Source organism: Rhyacophila brunnea, unplaced genomic scaffold (genome assembly GCF_057557595.1).
Source record: "Rhyacophila brunnea isolate RB1 unplaced genomic scaffold, BYU_Rbru_1.0 scaffold_22, whole genome shotgun sequence".
In the NCBI taxonomy this organism is placed as follows: domain Eukaryota; kingdom Metazoa; phylum Arthropoda; class Insecta; order Trichoptera; family Rhyacophilidae; genus Rhyacophila; species Rhyacophila brunnea.
Window position 1 is genome coordinate 12,468,311 of NW_028232882.1, and position 15,025 is coordinate 12,483,335.

Sequence of the window (15,025 nt, forward strand, 5' to 3'; positions counted from 1 at the left end):
AAACCAAAAATTCCACATACCTATAATATATCCGACACCTTCTAGGTAAAAGGTTGGAACTGCATTTTTTGCTATTTTGACTTAATTGCCCTTTATTAAATAATTTTAACGGTAATAAAATGAAATCATAAAAAAAAAAATTCAATCAATATTATATAGGCATAATGAAAAAATTACAATTCAAGCGTTTAAATTAACGTTGTGTAAAATCGTACTACCGAAAAGTTACCAATTTGCAGTTCCGACCTTATACATAGGAATTGTGTTGATATATGTATTATGTTAATATATTCACATAACTAAATTTATTCCGTCGTCTATGACTGGCAACACTCGCTGGACTCAATGATTTAAAGTTGACAGAGCAAGGAAGAAGAGAGGGGGCAGCATTTAAATTTCCGGCGTGAACGAGATAAATGAGTTGTTTTTGGAGGAATTCATTTTTCTTAGTCCCGACCACCATAGAAGTCTGACGCCTGGAGGAATATTGGTCTGAACCCAGATGAAGATGGATACAACCTAGAAGAAGACCTGGCCTGCAGCTACCATGCCTAGGGCATATTCGTATCGTTCTTTATATTATTTATTCATTATTTGCCGATTGAGCTTGTATTCTTGTTAATTTCGTTAATTTATCTATCGTTCAACATTCTATTTAATAATTTATTTGATATATCGGATTCTCGCGGTGCGAGCTTATATTTCATGTTAAATGCCTGAGTGGTTGTTAAACTAATTTCCATAATATATTCTTGAATTTAAAATCGACTTTTATTTCATCTTGCTGTATAACTATCATGGGGGCTGACAGGGCTCTAGCCTAGGGGCCCGGGCTCAGGAAGGGCCCGGCATGACGAGTCGACCGATAAGTGAGATAAACACAAACCACAAATTTGCTCTAATAGTAAAAAAAAGGCGCTATTTTAGTTCAATAATTATGAATAATTAAAATATTTGATTGTACGATGCAATTTTTAACTGTGTGCCGATGCTCGACAACTCCATAATTCAAATGGATGTACATATTAAAAATACAAAAAATCCCTAAAAGTACACCTTAATTTTACCGCATACAGTATACACCATGGAAAATGCTACTGTAGCGCGTCACCCTGCCTTTACCCTTAGCGATAGGTAGGGGGGCCCGCCAAACATCCTCACCTGGGGGCCCGCTTCAGGATGTGGGGGCCATGATAACTATAATATGTTTTTTTCTAATTTGTTATACTTCGATGTACCATCGAGGTTGGCGCCTATGTACTTCTAAATCAGTTTATTTGGTTATTCCTTTCTCATATTTCTACTTAGTAATTCTGACTTCACACCGGAAGTAATATTAAATCAGTCAAGTTCGCGACTAGTTCAGAACCAATTACTCACGACCCTCGCTGAATTTCTTAATCCATGCTCATCTAATCATTTAGGAAACTTTATCGTACAATTACCATTTATATAGCAGTATTGTCAAAATTTAACAAAAATACATACATATTCTAAATTGAGAATTGACCAAACTGACATGGAACGCTTGAATAGTATATTCAAGTGTCTAAAGTTCCTATTGTGTCTTAAGTGTTCAACCAATGTGTGAAACATGGACCCATAATATAAGAGTAATCAAAAAATGTGGTGCAATGTGGCAAGGAAAGGTGCATGTTGGGCATAACGTGAAAAGTTCACATAAGAAACTTATTGATAAGAAGGTAGATAAGAGTACGAGATGTGATAGAGGTCACCAAGCATATGAATAGGCAATGGGCTGGACAACCACTGAACAACTGTTGTCATACAAGGGCCACTATAATTATAATTTAGATAAAATATAAATGTAATATGCATATAATAATCGTAATACAACAGGCTGAGGTCCAACCATTGACAATAGTGCAGCGAAGCAGTGCATGAGTAAACGATCATATAAACACCGCACTGAGAAAACCACATAAATATATTGTGACTTCACCAGGGATTGAACCTGAAGCCCACGGGCCTTACACACTTGACTACGAGAGCCGCCCTAAATAGTGCAGCTCTGAAGCCCCCACAAGGCGGGGCTGACAGGGCTCTGGCCCGGGCATAGGAAAGGTCCGGCATGGCGAGTCGACCAGCTACGTGAGATTAACACATCACAAATTTACTCTAATAGTTATCAGTGGCGGCCGGTGGTCTTCAGAATAGCATTTTCTGGTAGTGCGCAATGGTTTACCTTCTATACCCAGCATTGGAGCATAAGGCAAGCACAAGTTCACGCCACTTCCCTCGGTTCAACGCCAACTCTTGCGCCTCCCACCATGTCAGACCTGCAGCACGTAGGTCGCTTTTGTAGCACCGCTGCAGGGTGAGAGAGGGCCGGCCATGGCAACGGAACCCTTGAAGCTGTGCCATAAGGGTACGCAGTGTCACACTCTTTGGTGGCATCAGGAACACTTGTCCTAGCCACGTAAAGCGTCTCTCCATGATTACCTTAATCACTGAAGGCTGCCGTGTCAATAAGCTAAGATAATATCTTAGTGTAAAAAGACCGAAACGTCGAACTTTTCAGAAGGTAAATTAAATATGTCTTTGTTTATTTATTCTATTTCATAAAAAAGTTTTTAAACAGTTGATTTCATTTCAGCAGAATGATTTAATATCAATAAAGAAAAATAAATGTCACGGTTTATGCCTTAACGCTCCGAACAATGAATGCGTCAGGCAAATAAATAACCGCTGATGTGTTTTTTTTAATATTGAATGTATTTGAGTGGTTTAGAAATAAATGCAGCAGTTTGTATGTTCGTAAAATTTTGGCGATTCATTAAATCTTAAATGTGGAATTGTTAAAAATTAACTCGCCAACATTGTTATAAAACAGAAACTGGCGTTTTTGTTTCTAGAGTCCTAATTTCGTGCGCCGATCATAAAGTGTGTAAAAAATGCTACACAAATCGCTACCACGGGAACATTGGACTACCGTTTAAGAAGTATACAATGACCTCATTGTAATCCTGTACAAACTGAAAATTCATTTGGATCGCAATCGCTTTGCGCCCATGACCCGAGTATTGTTCATAATACTGCTACATGTTCTACTCCGCGAAGTGAGTGATACACATACGAATAACAATAATAAGTTGAGTGATGTCTTCAAAAATGCAGGCAGTGCGTAGCACTTGGATGGTATTAGAGGAGCCACCGCTGATAGTTATAAATAAATAAAAAAAGTCACCTGCTGCGCTACTTTATTTCAGGCCTATTAAATATTTTAAATATGTGCTTGTGCGTTGCAATTTGATATGATATGATGATTGATATAGGTACTTCAATGATAAGTCCCTTGTAGAATTTGGGAATCACTACTATAGAGCATCACACTGTCCTTAACCTTAGCAATAGGTAGGTAAGCCTGCCAAAGATCCTGACCTGGGGGCCATGGTACAGCCACAGTTTTCCCTAACGCGACACGACGCAACCGATTCGTTAAGAAAATTTTAAAATGGGGGTCTCCGAAAAGCTAAAATCTGTTATTAATTAGGTATTTATATTGAAATTTTTAAAAAATGCATATTTCTCACAAACTGAGTGGGAAATAGGTATGTATTGCCCAAAGCATAAAAAAATACTTTCCAAATAGGTACTAAATTGGTAGGTATTCTACTGTAAGTATGTACTTATATGTTATGATTTGTAATAAAGGAGATTGTTTCAATTAAAGTATGTTTGTATAATTTCTTAAACAAAATTTTTTTTTTTTTCATTTTTTATTGTAGGTGACCTCAAAAAGTGCGTCGGGCCTCTATGTCACTAAACGCGCCACTGCGCAGACCCCACTAAACAACCACACAAAACCCCTAAAATCTGCTGGATAGATAAACCCATAAAGCTCAGTTTTTTTCTTTATGCAAGGGGAGTGTATTAGAGTAAAAAAAAAGAGACCTACAATACAAATAATAATTTTATTTCATTACAATTAGATTCATTAATAATAAGTGTAAACGGAAAATTGAAAACATATTTTAATTTTTATGAGAAAAAAACACATTATTCGGCGGCTACTTTGGCCTCTTCGGCGTTTCTCAGAGGCTTGTGAATGCATTCTTCCTTGTTAATGAGATGGGTCGTTTTGTTCACCAGCTGCATCAACTCATTCAGATTGTTCGACCATGAGTTGAGGCGATCGGACACATCAGGGTTTTGACTGCAAAGATAATAATATCTTATGTTCATACATTCTCAAATTTTACTGCACAGATAAATAAAACCATGTAGGTGCTAGAGAAGTGTTTCCTAACCTTTTAAGTATTTTTTACAAATGTTTAAGTTTAAATTAACACATTTTGTGGATTTAATGTAAAATCACTAACACCCAAAAAGTGATAAATATATCACATTTATCACTTTATGTATTCAGGCAGTTGATTATCACAAGAAGTTAACTGTCAAAAATGCTATCTTTTAACACCCCCTCTTTTGGCTGTTAACTTTTTGAGCGAGATAGAGTACGTCAATTACATATTAAAAATTGAGATGTGACTATTTTGAAAAATAATCTACGTCACGGGTCACGGCCGCCACCTCAATTTATAGTTCCCCGCGATCTATCAAATATCAAGTGGCGAATAGTAACATATTCTTTTAATACATACATAACGAGGTTTTAAGCGTCAATTACATTGAGCTTCTTTACGAGCTGTTTGTTGGCGAATTTACAATCTGCCTGTAAAGTCGCCCAGTGTAATCATCAAATAAGCTAACAAGCAGGTTGTAAACACTCTAACGAGAAAAGTTGAAAGCCGGACAACTTTACACGCTACACGCCGGCGTATGGGCCTACTCTAGCGCAGTAGCAACCTCCCGGTAAAAAAACGAACTACGTTCTGTCAAAATAGTCGCTGGCTTGTGGCTTCTCAGCGAATGGAAAGTTTTGTGTATAATCATCAAATAGCAGTAGCTGAATCGCCCGCTTTTAAATTCGCCAAAAAACAGCTCGTAAAGAAGCTCAATGTAATTGACGCTTTACTGTACTACAATGACATGACTAATAAGATTGTAGGTTATGTAATTCTTGTTTGACGTTTCAATACAAAATTACTGGGTCGAGCGGAAAAACCATAGATACGTCAGGACAAACATACCCGAATTTGACTGAGGTCCGCAAATAAGAGACGTATTTCACATGACATGTCTACCAACATTTTCATATTACAAATTTAAACTGTCGACCGCTTTGTATATAAAATTTCTTCCGTGTTAATTTAAACCAATAAAAATAACGTGCTAAAATGTCAACTGTTAAGAATAGCTGTGCAGGTGTAATTATTTCTAATGAATGTTTTTGGTAATGGCATATTTGTACGAAAACTATTGAAACGTGTGAAAATTGCATGTCATCGCGTTCTGTAACATAGAACATATTACATAAAATTAATATTATCATCATAATATATCTTTGGGTTGTTACCGCGTGTTCTACCTCCTTCTTTCCTCAATTGATGCAACGAGTCCAAAATATCGAGGAAACGAGAAAGAAAAATCCAAAAATCTATTACAATAACAAACAACCGTGAAAGTCTCAAACATTATATGTATAAACTTTTTTTTTTGTTGGGAAGCAATGTGACATATAGACATGATGGTAGAGAGAAGTGCAAAATTGAATAACCACATAAATTGTAAGTGAATACAGATTTCAGTCAGTCTGTACCTGAAATGGACGATTCCCGCTGGTCTGTCAGTTTTCGCCTGAACGGTTCCGCCGACAACAAGCTTTGACAGGAATTCTTCAGCTTCAGCATGGCCCAGGCCCAAGAGTTCACTCATCCGAACCAGCGAGATACGGGTGTAGTACATGGACATTATACGGATATTCTGCAATAAAAAAAATAAATACAATTCAAAACTATTTATTGTAATTGAAATTTATAGCCCAGAATATATACCCCCCCGAAAGAAATTGTACAAATGTATGACGTGCACAAACATTCGTTTGAAACTAAATGCATGTTCAATGCAAATATTACTATCGAAATAAATATAGTTTGGACCATTCACATCGTAAAACATTAGGTGATGAGATCCCCGGGGTTCCAGCGGCTAGCTCAGGGGTCCATCGAACCCCGGATTCACAAAAAAAAGAAAATTAAAACGGTTGGAGTATAAATAAAACTCGGTCTTTCGTGTTCGTGACGTGGTCTTATATTTTCTTATCCTTTTTAGTTCCACAAATTTATATCTGGGTTTTTACGATTACAGTCCTATCCTATCGGAAAGAGGACGCTTACTTCTTACTTTTTTCTTTTTCAAACTTCTCGTACCCACGCCATTCCAGCAAAAAGGACTCTCGTGATTGGCCAAATTTTATCGCGTGATCTTTGATTCGGCGAATCACGAGCCTGACCCTGGCGCAGGCGCGTCGAAATTTGGACGTTGCCAACAAGCGCGGCAAAATTTATTATATTTAAATCCTTATATTTAGTCTTAAAATTATCTCTTTCATCCATCATCATTTTTACTTTTTAAATTAAAAAAATTACTTACGTGGTTGAGCAAGGAATCAGATTAGATGTTTTATGAAGCCGTTTCTAGAGGTCAGGGTTACGTTTCGACTTGAGCTACTAAATGATTATTTTACACCGGGAGAAGCCCGCCTGTAACAGGGGTGTATCAGTGACCTAATCAAAACAACACTCCCAACTAAAGGTTGTAATTCCTCAACGTTTTTCATTTCTCAAGATTTGAGAATTCAAGTGCAACTTAGATCTTCATCACTCCTATTGGACTAGCATCAACATAATATGAAGTAGGCGAAGTCTCTAACCAGCAAATGAAAGACGTGTGTTTGAATCCTACTACACGTCTCCAAGATTTTTTATAGTACTTATTTAATATGTTATTCAATATGTTATAGACACTATTCCATAGGATTGTTATGTATGTCTTGCAAACCCCGTAAATCCAATATAACCTTTTCAGGAGACTATAAACTGTCATCCAACTTCATTTATAAATGAAATTTAAAAAATAAACAAACTCTGTATAACTTCTATATGTTATTTAAAATTTTATAAGAATATATTCAGTCTTGAAGATAAAATAATAAAATTAAAAATTCATCAAATATAGTAAAAATTTTGAATGAACATAAAAATAAAACTACATACATGTTCTACAACTCTATTTCTAAGATCATTCCATCTCGTCTCGCCATTTTCACTGCTGGGGTTGAATACAGCAGTGGCTCTTAAGGTCTGTTCATAAAGTGTGCACAATCCATTCCATCGAATGAGTTCGGGATTTATGAACAGTCTGAGAAGCTCTCTGTGAAAAAAGAATATAATTGTAGTAAATGAAGATCATAATGACATTGTAGTTAATCCCTCCAAACCAAAACCCGCCACGCACCACACTCGGTCTTCATCGAGCGTATCACGTGGCCCTACATTGGCGATGTGAAGCATCTAGTTCAGTTTTAGGCCGGGAATGCCCTAGGAGAATAGGTTGCTACGCTCAAAGTGAGCTCTGACTGAGTTTAAAGAAGTTACTTCCTAATACAAAGTGCTGGGGAGAGAAGAGCACAAGGAAATTATAAATAAAAAAATGATCCTAGTGTATATAACAAAAATAATGAAGCTAATCATACGGACAGCAAAAATTATGTGAAGAGATCTTCACGTACCCTGAATTAGTAGAGAATTAGTGAAATGTGGTTCTGGGTCCAAAGCCCGAAGAAAAATTCCACATGTCCTAAGAAATGTCTGTCCTGAACACAGAATAGATTAATAAGATATGAAATAGACAGAAAATATGTAAAAGCCATCGCCATGGACCGAGGTTTTAAAGCAGGGTACTTTATGACGGTTAGGCCATAAAATCCCTTGAAAAAAAAAAGTTAAAAAAAATGTAATAACTCCACAAATAATGAAAGCGTGTTACATTTACGTGATAAACATTAATGCATATTATTATGGTAGAGACGTAACTAATGAAAATAACATCACGAGTTTAAGTTTATCCCTTGTTTTTCCACACTCGAGATCTGTAGTCTGTTATACCACACCCAGTAGGGTAAGCCAGTTCCCATTTATTTTGTGTTCCCTGGTCCATTATCTATTACATAGGTGGTTTGTAGATATAATTACATAGAGTTAATTACATATTCGCATTTGTAAGAGGTATTAAAAATTTGTTTGATTAGAGTTTTAGGTAGCCTGTAGTGAGTTATGTTCCTCCATTTATTTCTTTAATTTTTTAATGGCCAGTATTAGACATTCTGTGTAGTGTTTTATTTTGGTGTTTAGTATTTCATGAAGTCTGGATGTCAATTTCGTGATTTCATTACACAGAGGTCCAAAAGCCCATCGCTTTTGTAGTATAGGGCAACCGTTAATGACATATTACACTGTTTGAAACGTGTAACCATCACATAGACAGCAGTCATTGTCCCTCAGTTTGAGACTGTTTAGACTTTAGATAGACTATCAGTGCAGTGCTCCATGGCCTGTTGGTATATGTGTGAGTTTGTGATGTTTTTATATTCCTGACAAGAGTAGAGGCAGAAAGAATGTGTCCCTATTACAATCAGACGTAACAGGTATCTTCTAATATCTGACAAAAATCTGTAGAAATTACCATTACCTCTTCTAGCTGACTCAAAGCAAATACAGATTTTGTATGGGTATAGTCATTTATGTGGGATCTTTCACGGACCGCATCCATTTAATACGTCAATGGAGCTAACATACGAAGAGTTTATAGGACACACTGATAAGTAAATGTGAAATAAAATTACTTGTAAACGGGCAACTGTTCCAATTGCTTCTCAGCAACAAGACGATGTGTGAGATCCGCTTGTTCATTGTCATAAGGAGCCAGCAGTAGATAGAGCACCGCACCAATGAGAGAGTCTGGCCCGCCCAACTCTCCGAGGGCACGGTAATGCCGACACACCGACAGGTAGGACGCGCTCTGTTGGTCCACGGCTATCATCAGGCGGTAGAACTTCTCTTTCAATTCCTGTGAGAACGTAATTTAAACCATATTATTATGCTTCATGAATGCAGAGTTTATATTACAATCGCATATCACAACATTGTGGCCCCAACATCTTTGTTCTTATGATTGACATATAAAAATAATACTTGCGAACTGCCTGTTGACTATATAACTGATGAGCAACTTTGTGAGGATGCGAAAAACCTTAGTGGAAAAGAAAGTGGGATGGATTACTGCCATGACGACAATTCCATGCTCAGTTTTAATACATACGATTGTGTCTAAAGCGTGATGCACATTATGGTGCATGTGGTTGACTATCACGTGATGTCAGAGATAAATTTAGTCTATGATTCCGTCATTTGGCAGAATATTTTGAACGATCACGACCTCTGTTGATTATTTGTTATGATTTATTATTTTATAATGGAGAGTGCCAACTCTGATATATTAGTATTTTGAATTATTATTCATTATTCATGCTAAATTCAATTAATTTTAACAGTTTCTACGTGTGCATACGTTAAAATTAAGCGTGACATGACATTCATACATAATATTTCGAAGAGAACCCATTATAGATAATAGACAAAATTCTTATAGAAAATACACAGTTGCAACTGCTAAAAACAAAAAAGAACGTCAGTTTGACAGTTTGACGTGACAGACGAAAAGTGTTGGCATGTGGAATATGATAAAAACGATCAATTGTCGTTCATTGAATCATGCAGGTGTCGATGCAGTGCGGTTCAACGTGAGGTGGCCTCATTGTTGTTTTGGTGATTTCGGCACATTTTGCCAACTGACAATATTCGTTTAAAGGTTCAAAATGTGCTACGGGATGGGAGCATCAGTCTGAAAACATTTTAAATACCAATAAAAACGACATTACACATTTTTTTCCCATAGCGGCAGCTTACTGTGAAAGTCAACCAAATGCACCATAATGTGCGTCGCGCTTAACAGTAATTTAGAAAACTTGCTTATTTTTAAATAATGCTTTCTTGATAAATTTATATTTTCAACTTGCATGGTAGTACCTATAGAAATATCATCTTAACAACCAATAAGACAAAATTCACAAACCAGTGTCTTCACGTCCTCGAAGAACTTGGTGTTGATTTTCTTGGAGATGATCTGAGTTCTGACAAAATCCTTGATCTCAGAACAGAGACGCATCTGTTCGAGGATCAGCTCCACCTTCTCCCGCTTCTCCATGGAGCCGTACGTCTCCACCTGCAGCTCTTGGATGATCTTGGCGGCCTCCGCCACATTGTCTTCTCCTTCTCTTATCTTGGCAAGCTTGTGGGTGAGCCTGGCACGTTCCACTTCCACATATATCTTGCCCTCGGTGACACTCCTTAACGTCTCAATCAGCTTGACTTGCGTGTCTTTGTCGGGCGTCTTCTCAACATAAATGCAGCATTCTTGGACCATTTTAACGACGGCTTGTTTCAGCTGAGACCTGGAGTAAATACAATACTTAATATGTTGAGGATTATCTATTGAATAAACTATTATTATGTTTGTTTAAGTTCACTCCGAGAGTGTGGATCACTGCCTACTTCAAGTTGGATATCCCTGCGGTTACAGGATTCATTTTAAAGAGACATTAACCCATAGCTTACGGGCCACACAAAATTGTGTTTTTGCTAATTACTTTTCAAATGCAAATTAACACATTAATTACAAAATTAATTAAAAGGACCCGTAAGCATTGTGTTAACATAACAATATTATGGGTTAGTCATTACAATGTAAATACCAAAGATGTAAAAAGAAATTCTTTTATAGAGTTGGCGCCTAAATGTATGAAATTGAAGCAATAAAAGGACCTCTGGTCCATTAATTATGATAGCTATTACATTTGAAGAGGACTTCACACTTTAATTGTGGCATTTATTTACCAATTTGCAACGCGTGTGAAAAGATAATAAGTCACGATGAGTAGTTAGCAGCTAAAAATACTACATTTCGGAATTATTATTTAGTTGAAATATCCTATAAAATTTGTGTAAAATCATTTGTAACTGCACTTGAGTCAGTAATCATAGTAAACAAAAAAAAAATGGCAACCCTTGTGAGTGAGAAAATCAAGAGCGATGTCAATATAAAATTTTGCAGAGTTTACTAATTTAACCGTGCTTCGTGCACTTGCTAAATAATTTTAGATGTCATGACAGAAATAATGTATGTATTATAAGGCTCCTTCTATATATAGTCCAGATTCTTTGGAAAATACTCGAAATATGTTGACAACGTTTACCTGCGTTTTGCAAGAAGTGCGATGTGATCGTTCAAGGAGACCCAGTCTTTGGCGTCATAGCAGATTTGTACAATGGCGACCAAAACTCTCGATGTGGAGCTCATATCTGCGCCCTTTCGATATAAAACAAAAAAATATCATTCAACTATAAGGTAAGAACTCTATTAGTAATAGTATCTATAACTATGCTCTTTCAGATTATTTTTACAGGAACAAAATTGTCTATAGAAAACTAGAAAACACACCTCCCGCCACAATTGGCATTGACTCTTAAGATATTGGACAATTACACTAATTGTGCATTACACATTGTATCAACACATACAGGTTATAATATTATTAATGTATTACTTACAGTTCTAGTTTGTTTTTCCAGGGCAAGAAGTTGATCGAGCGCATCGTGCACTTTGCCTTTGGCTGCCCATTCTTTGCATAAAGGAATTTTTTCATCACAGCTATTGCTATAATCCACCTAAAAGATAAATATTTCGATTAGGAACACACTGTCATTGGGAACACTACACATTTACATTAATGACAGGTTATGTATCATGTAAATACTCACTTCCATCTTTATGATCTTCCCACTCGCATCAAGCTCGCTCATGTCTCCGTTAATCGCTGCCATTATTAAGCTGTAATAACATATTAAAATGTTTCAGAACAGTTGCAAAATATTAACTTATTAGTGGACATCGGGTAAAGAGTCGTGACAAGCACTTTTAAACGAATAACCTAAAGATGGATTTTATATGACTTAATCATCTATCGTAATTTACATACCTTTAAAATGCTATAAATATTTATAGTATAGAAATATCTCAGGCAGAATCTGAAAAATAAAAAATTACAGCCGGGTAAAACGATGGACGATGAACGATGAACAAGCGACTTTTGTGCTTTTGTGACATTTGTTTCGTTCGTTCCCAGTGTTGCCATATATTGAAAGTGGAATTATAGTACAAAGCCTCCAAAATTATAGTATTTGGGGATAAAACATAGTACGCGTTGTCATCTGTTGAAAATGTATAGGTTTTTTGTTTCTCAGAAAAAAAAATAACGGAGAGGGCCGCAGGTTCCCGATTTTTCATAGTCGGCTCGTTTTTTTTAGGAAAATATTTCGCCGCGGGCCAAAGATTCCCCATTTTTCATAGTCGGCTCCTTTTTTTTAGGAGAAGAAAATTTCGCCGCGGGCCGCAGATTTCCAAATTTTTGAAGACGACTCGATTGCGAAATGGCAAATGCGAAATTATAGTACTTTTATATTAAATTATAGTATTTTGGGCGTACTGTACCTATTTTATATCGTACATAGTACGCGGACCAAAATTATAGTACAAATACTATAATTATAGTACGGTTGGCAACACTGTTCGTTCCTCAAATTTTTTAGTGTTGCCATCTTTATGACACCGTATTCGGTAAAAATTATTATAGTACAGACCACAGAGGTATTATTTAATCTAGAGACATACAAACTTATCTGTAGAAAAGGCCAAAAATGGAACTTCAAATTAAATGGTATGATTTGTGAAATTCCGAGGCCCTTTTTTACTTATGTAGGTACCAAAGGTACCTAACTCTTCCGAACAAAAATGCTGACTGGCAAATTTAAGAAATTCCATTTATGTCAGGGGCAAAGACATTGCAAGTCTAATCTCTTTGGTCAAGGGCTTTTGTTAGGTACCTACTTCTTTTGAGCTACTTTTTTTCGGCTTCGTTCTGTGTATAGCCTTAATACATAAATTTGGAGCTCCGGAGCTGGGTCCCCTATCTCCTTCGTCTCAATTATAATTTTGGTTTTTGTAGGCTTTGGCAAGTACAAGATTATATAATTTCATACCTACATAAAAAATACGGTTTATTTTCTTCATCCTGGCAGTGATGTAACCCAGATTCAGGTCACATCACTGGTCAGGTGGTTTCCGGTGAAATCTGCTATGACATTGATAGCCCGGTTGTCTCCCCCGAGCAGTATTTAATCTTTTATACTTATGTCCCTTGTTGTTGGAATGGAATACGAGTACCTATTTCTATTTTTTAATACTAGGGAGGAAGGTTCCCTCCGCCCGTACTTGCGTCAGGCGGCGGGGTGCCCTTCATCTTTTATTATCCTCGGGAGAGGGTCGGGTATCAAAGTCTCTCCATGTTGCGCTGAAAAAGAATAGGTTAATCGCTCGGATGATAGGGAGTCTGTAGTATGGATGTAAGGGAACTATGGTGATTGCTTGTCCAGCAGGATTGCCTTCGGCCTCCTATAGACGTAGTCTGTGTCGCTACTATTTTTGATTAACAAGTTTTTAATAGTCGCGTTGGGATGGTTTATCATGGTTTTGTAGAGTTTCTTCGACAGTTTCATGATATGTTCGTGGATGGTTTCTATTTTAAGGTCTTTGTGAAGTGTAGTATTGCGTACAAACCACGGTGCGTTTGTGATTTGTCGCAATGTCTTGTTTTGTATGGTCTGAAAGATTTTAATGTGCCTAGGGTTTGAGTAGGCCCATATGGGGCTTGCGTAAGTGATTGTTGGTCTGGTGATTGCTGAGTAGAGCAAAAGTTTTGCTCGAGTAGACAGTTTACTCCTGGGACCCATCATGGGTCGAAGTCTTGAATTGACTGTTACGGCTTGGCGTTTTTTCTCTTGAATGTGTTGGTTAAATGTGAGTTTGCTATCTATCGTAAGACCTAAGTATTTAACTGACTTATCTCATGGGATTTTGTGATTATGCATTTTGAGATTTTCCATTTTGGAGCGGTGCCTATTCGGATGTAATAGTATGGCAAAGTGAATGGCAGTGCTCTTGGATTGATTAATCTGAATACGCCATTTGTCGTACCAGTTGGAGATTTGGTTTGCCGCTTTCTGGACTTATTGAGATTGAGCGATTTGCTAAGGATAGCTGTGTCATCTGCGTATTGGGCTACGATGGTCGAGCTATCGTAATTAATTGTCGATGGGAATCGGTATGTCCTTCGTGTACAGGTTGTACAGGGTGGGACCTAACACGGATCTTTGTGGGACTCCGGCTGTGGGTGTTTTTGTAGTGGATCTAATTCCGTTAATTTTTACATTAAAGCTTCTATTCCAGAGAAAGGAGCTTATCATATTAATCATGGCAATGTCAAGTTCTGATTCTGAGAGTTTAACTATAAGACCTTTGATCTAGACCTTATCAAAGGCTTTTGCTATGTCTAAGAAAAGTCCTGTTGTGAAGACTTTATAATTGAATGCTTTGGTTATGTATTCAATAACCCTAAGTAGTTGGTGATTTGTCGAATGCCCTGCTCTAAATCCGTGTTGGATTTCTGGGATGAGGTCTGATTCATCGATCATGATTTTTTGAAGTCTCCGTTTTATGACTCGCTCAAAGATTTTACTTAAAGTGGGCAAGAGACTAATAGATCTATGATTTTCTGGTATAGTCAGGTCTTTACCGGGTTTTGGAATGATGACCATGTCCGCTACTTTCCAGGCTGCTGGGAAGTATTGGAGTTCTAAGCTGGCGTTGATTATCTGCGTAAGTATTTCTATACCTCTGTCTGGGAGGTTTTTGACAGCTCTGTTTGTTAGACCGTCATTACCAGGGACTTTTCGGTTATTGAGCCACTTAATGAAGCATCCGATTTCGGTGACCGTAGCCGGCTTTAGAGGATTTGGTGAAGGATCTGACCTCTTATTGTAGATATCCCTGGCTTTTCTAGTGATTTGCCTAACATGGTTAACTACTTCTGAATTGTTCCTGTCTATTGTGTTGAAGAGAATTATTTGGCTATGCTGATTGCGAATGC

The 15,025-nt window shown here is 37.1% G+C and overlaps 1 protein-coding gene across 1 annotated transcript; it reads right to left on the bottom strand.

Annotated features, from left to right (window-relative positions):
- Nucleotides 1–3,916: 3,916 nt before the first annotated feature.
- Nucleotides 3,917–12,143, bottom strand: Rpn5 (regulatory particle non-ATPase 5). Its single transcript, XM_085949329.1, has 9 exons — nt 12,020–12,143; nt 11,802–11,871; nt 11,592–11,708; nt 11,237–11,349; nt 10,057–10,435; nt 8,768–8,991; nt 7,140–7,296; nt 5,684–5,847; nt 3,917–4,177 (listed from the first exon to the last, which is right to left on the bottom strand). The coding sequence occupies exons 2-9, from the start codon at nt 11,862–11,864 to the stop codon at nt 4,021–4,023; spliced, it is 1,374 nt and encodes a 457-aa protein (XP_085805455.1). The 5' UTR covers nt 11,865–11,871; nt 12,020–12,143; the 3' UTR covers nt 3,917–4,020.
- Nucleotides 12,144–15,025: the final 2,882 nt, after the last annotated feature.

Excerpts from the sequence above, each read along its gene's own strand:
- Rpn5 (XM_085949329.1), bottom strand. The coding sequence starts at position 11,864 with ATGGCAGCGATTAACGGAGACATGAGCGAGCTTGATGCGAGTGGGAAG. Across the intron at positions 11,350-11,591 it reads TGGAAAAACAAACTAGAACT|GGCGCAGATATGAGCTCCAC; the intron begins GTAAGTAATACA and ends TTATATCGAAAG. Across the intron at positions 4,178-5,683 it reads GCGGGAATCGTCCATTTCAG|TCAAAACCCTGATGTGTCCG; the intron begins GTACAGACTGAC and ends TTATCTTTGCAG.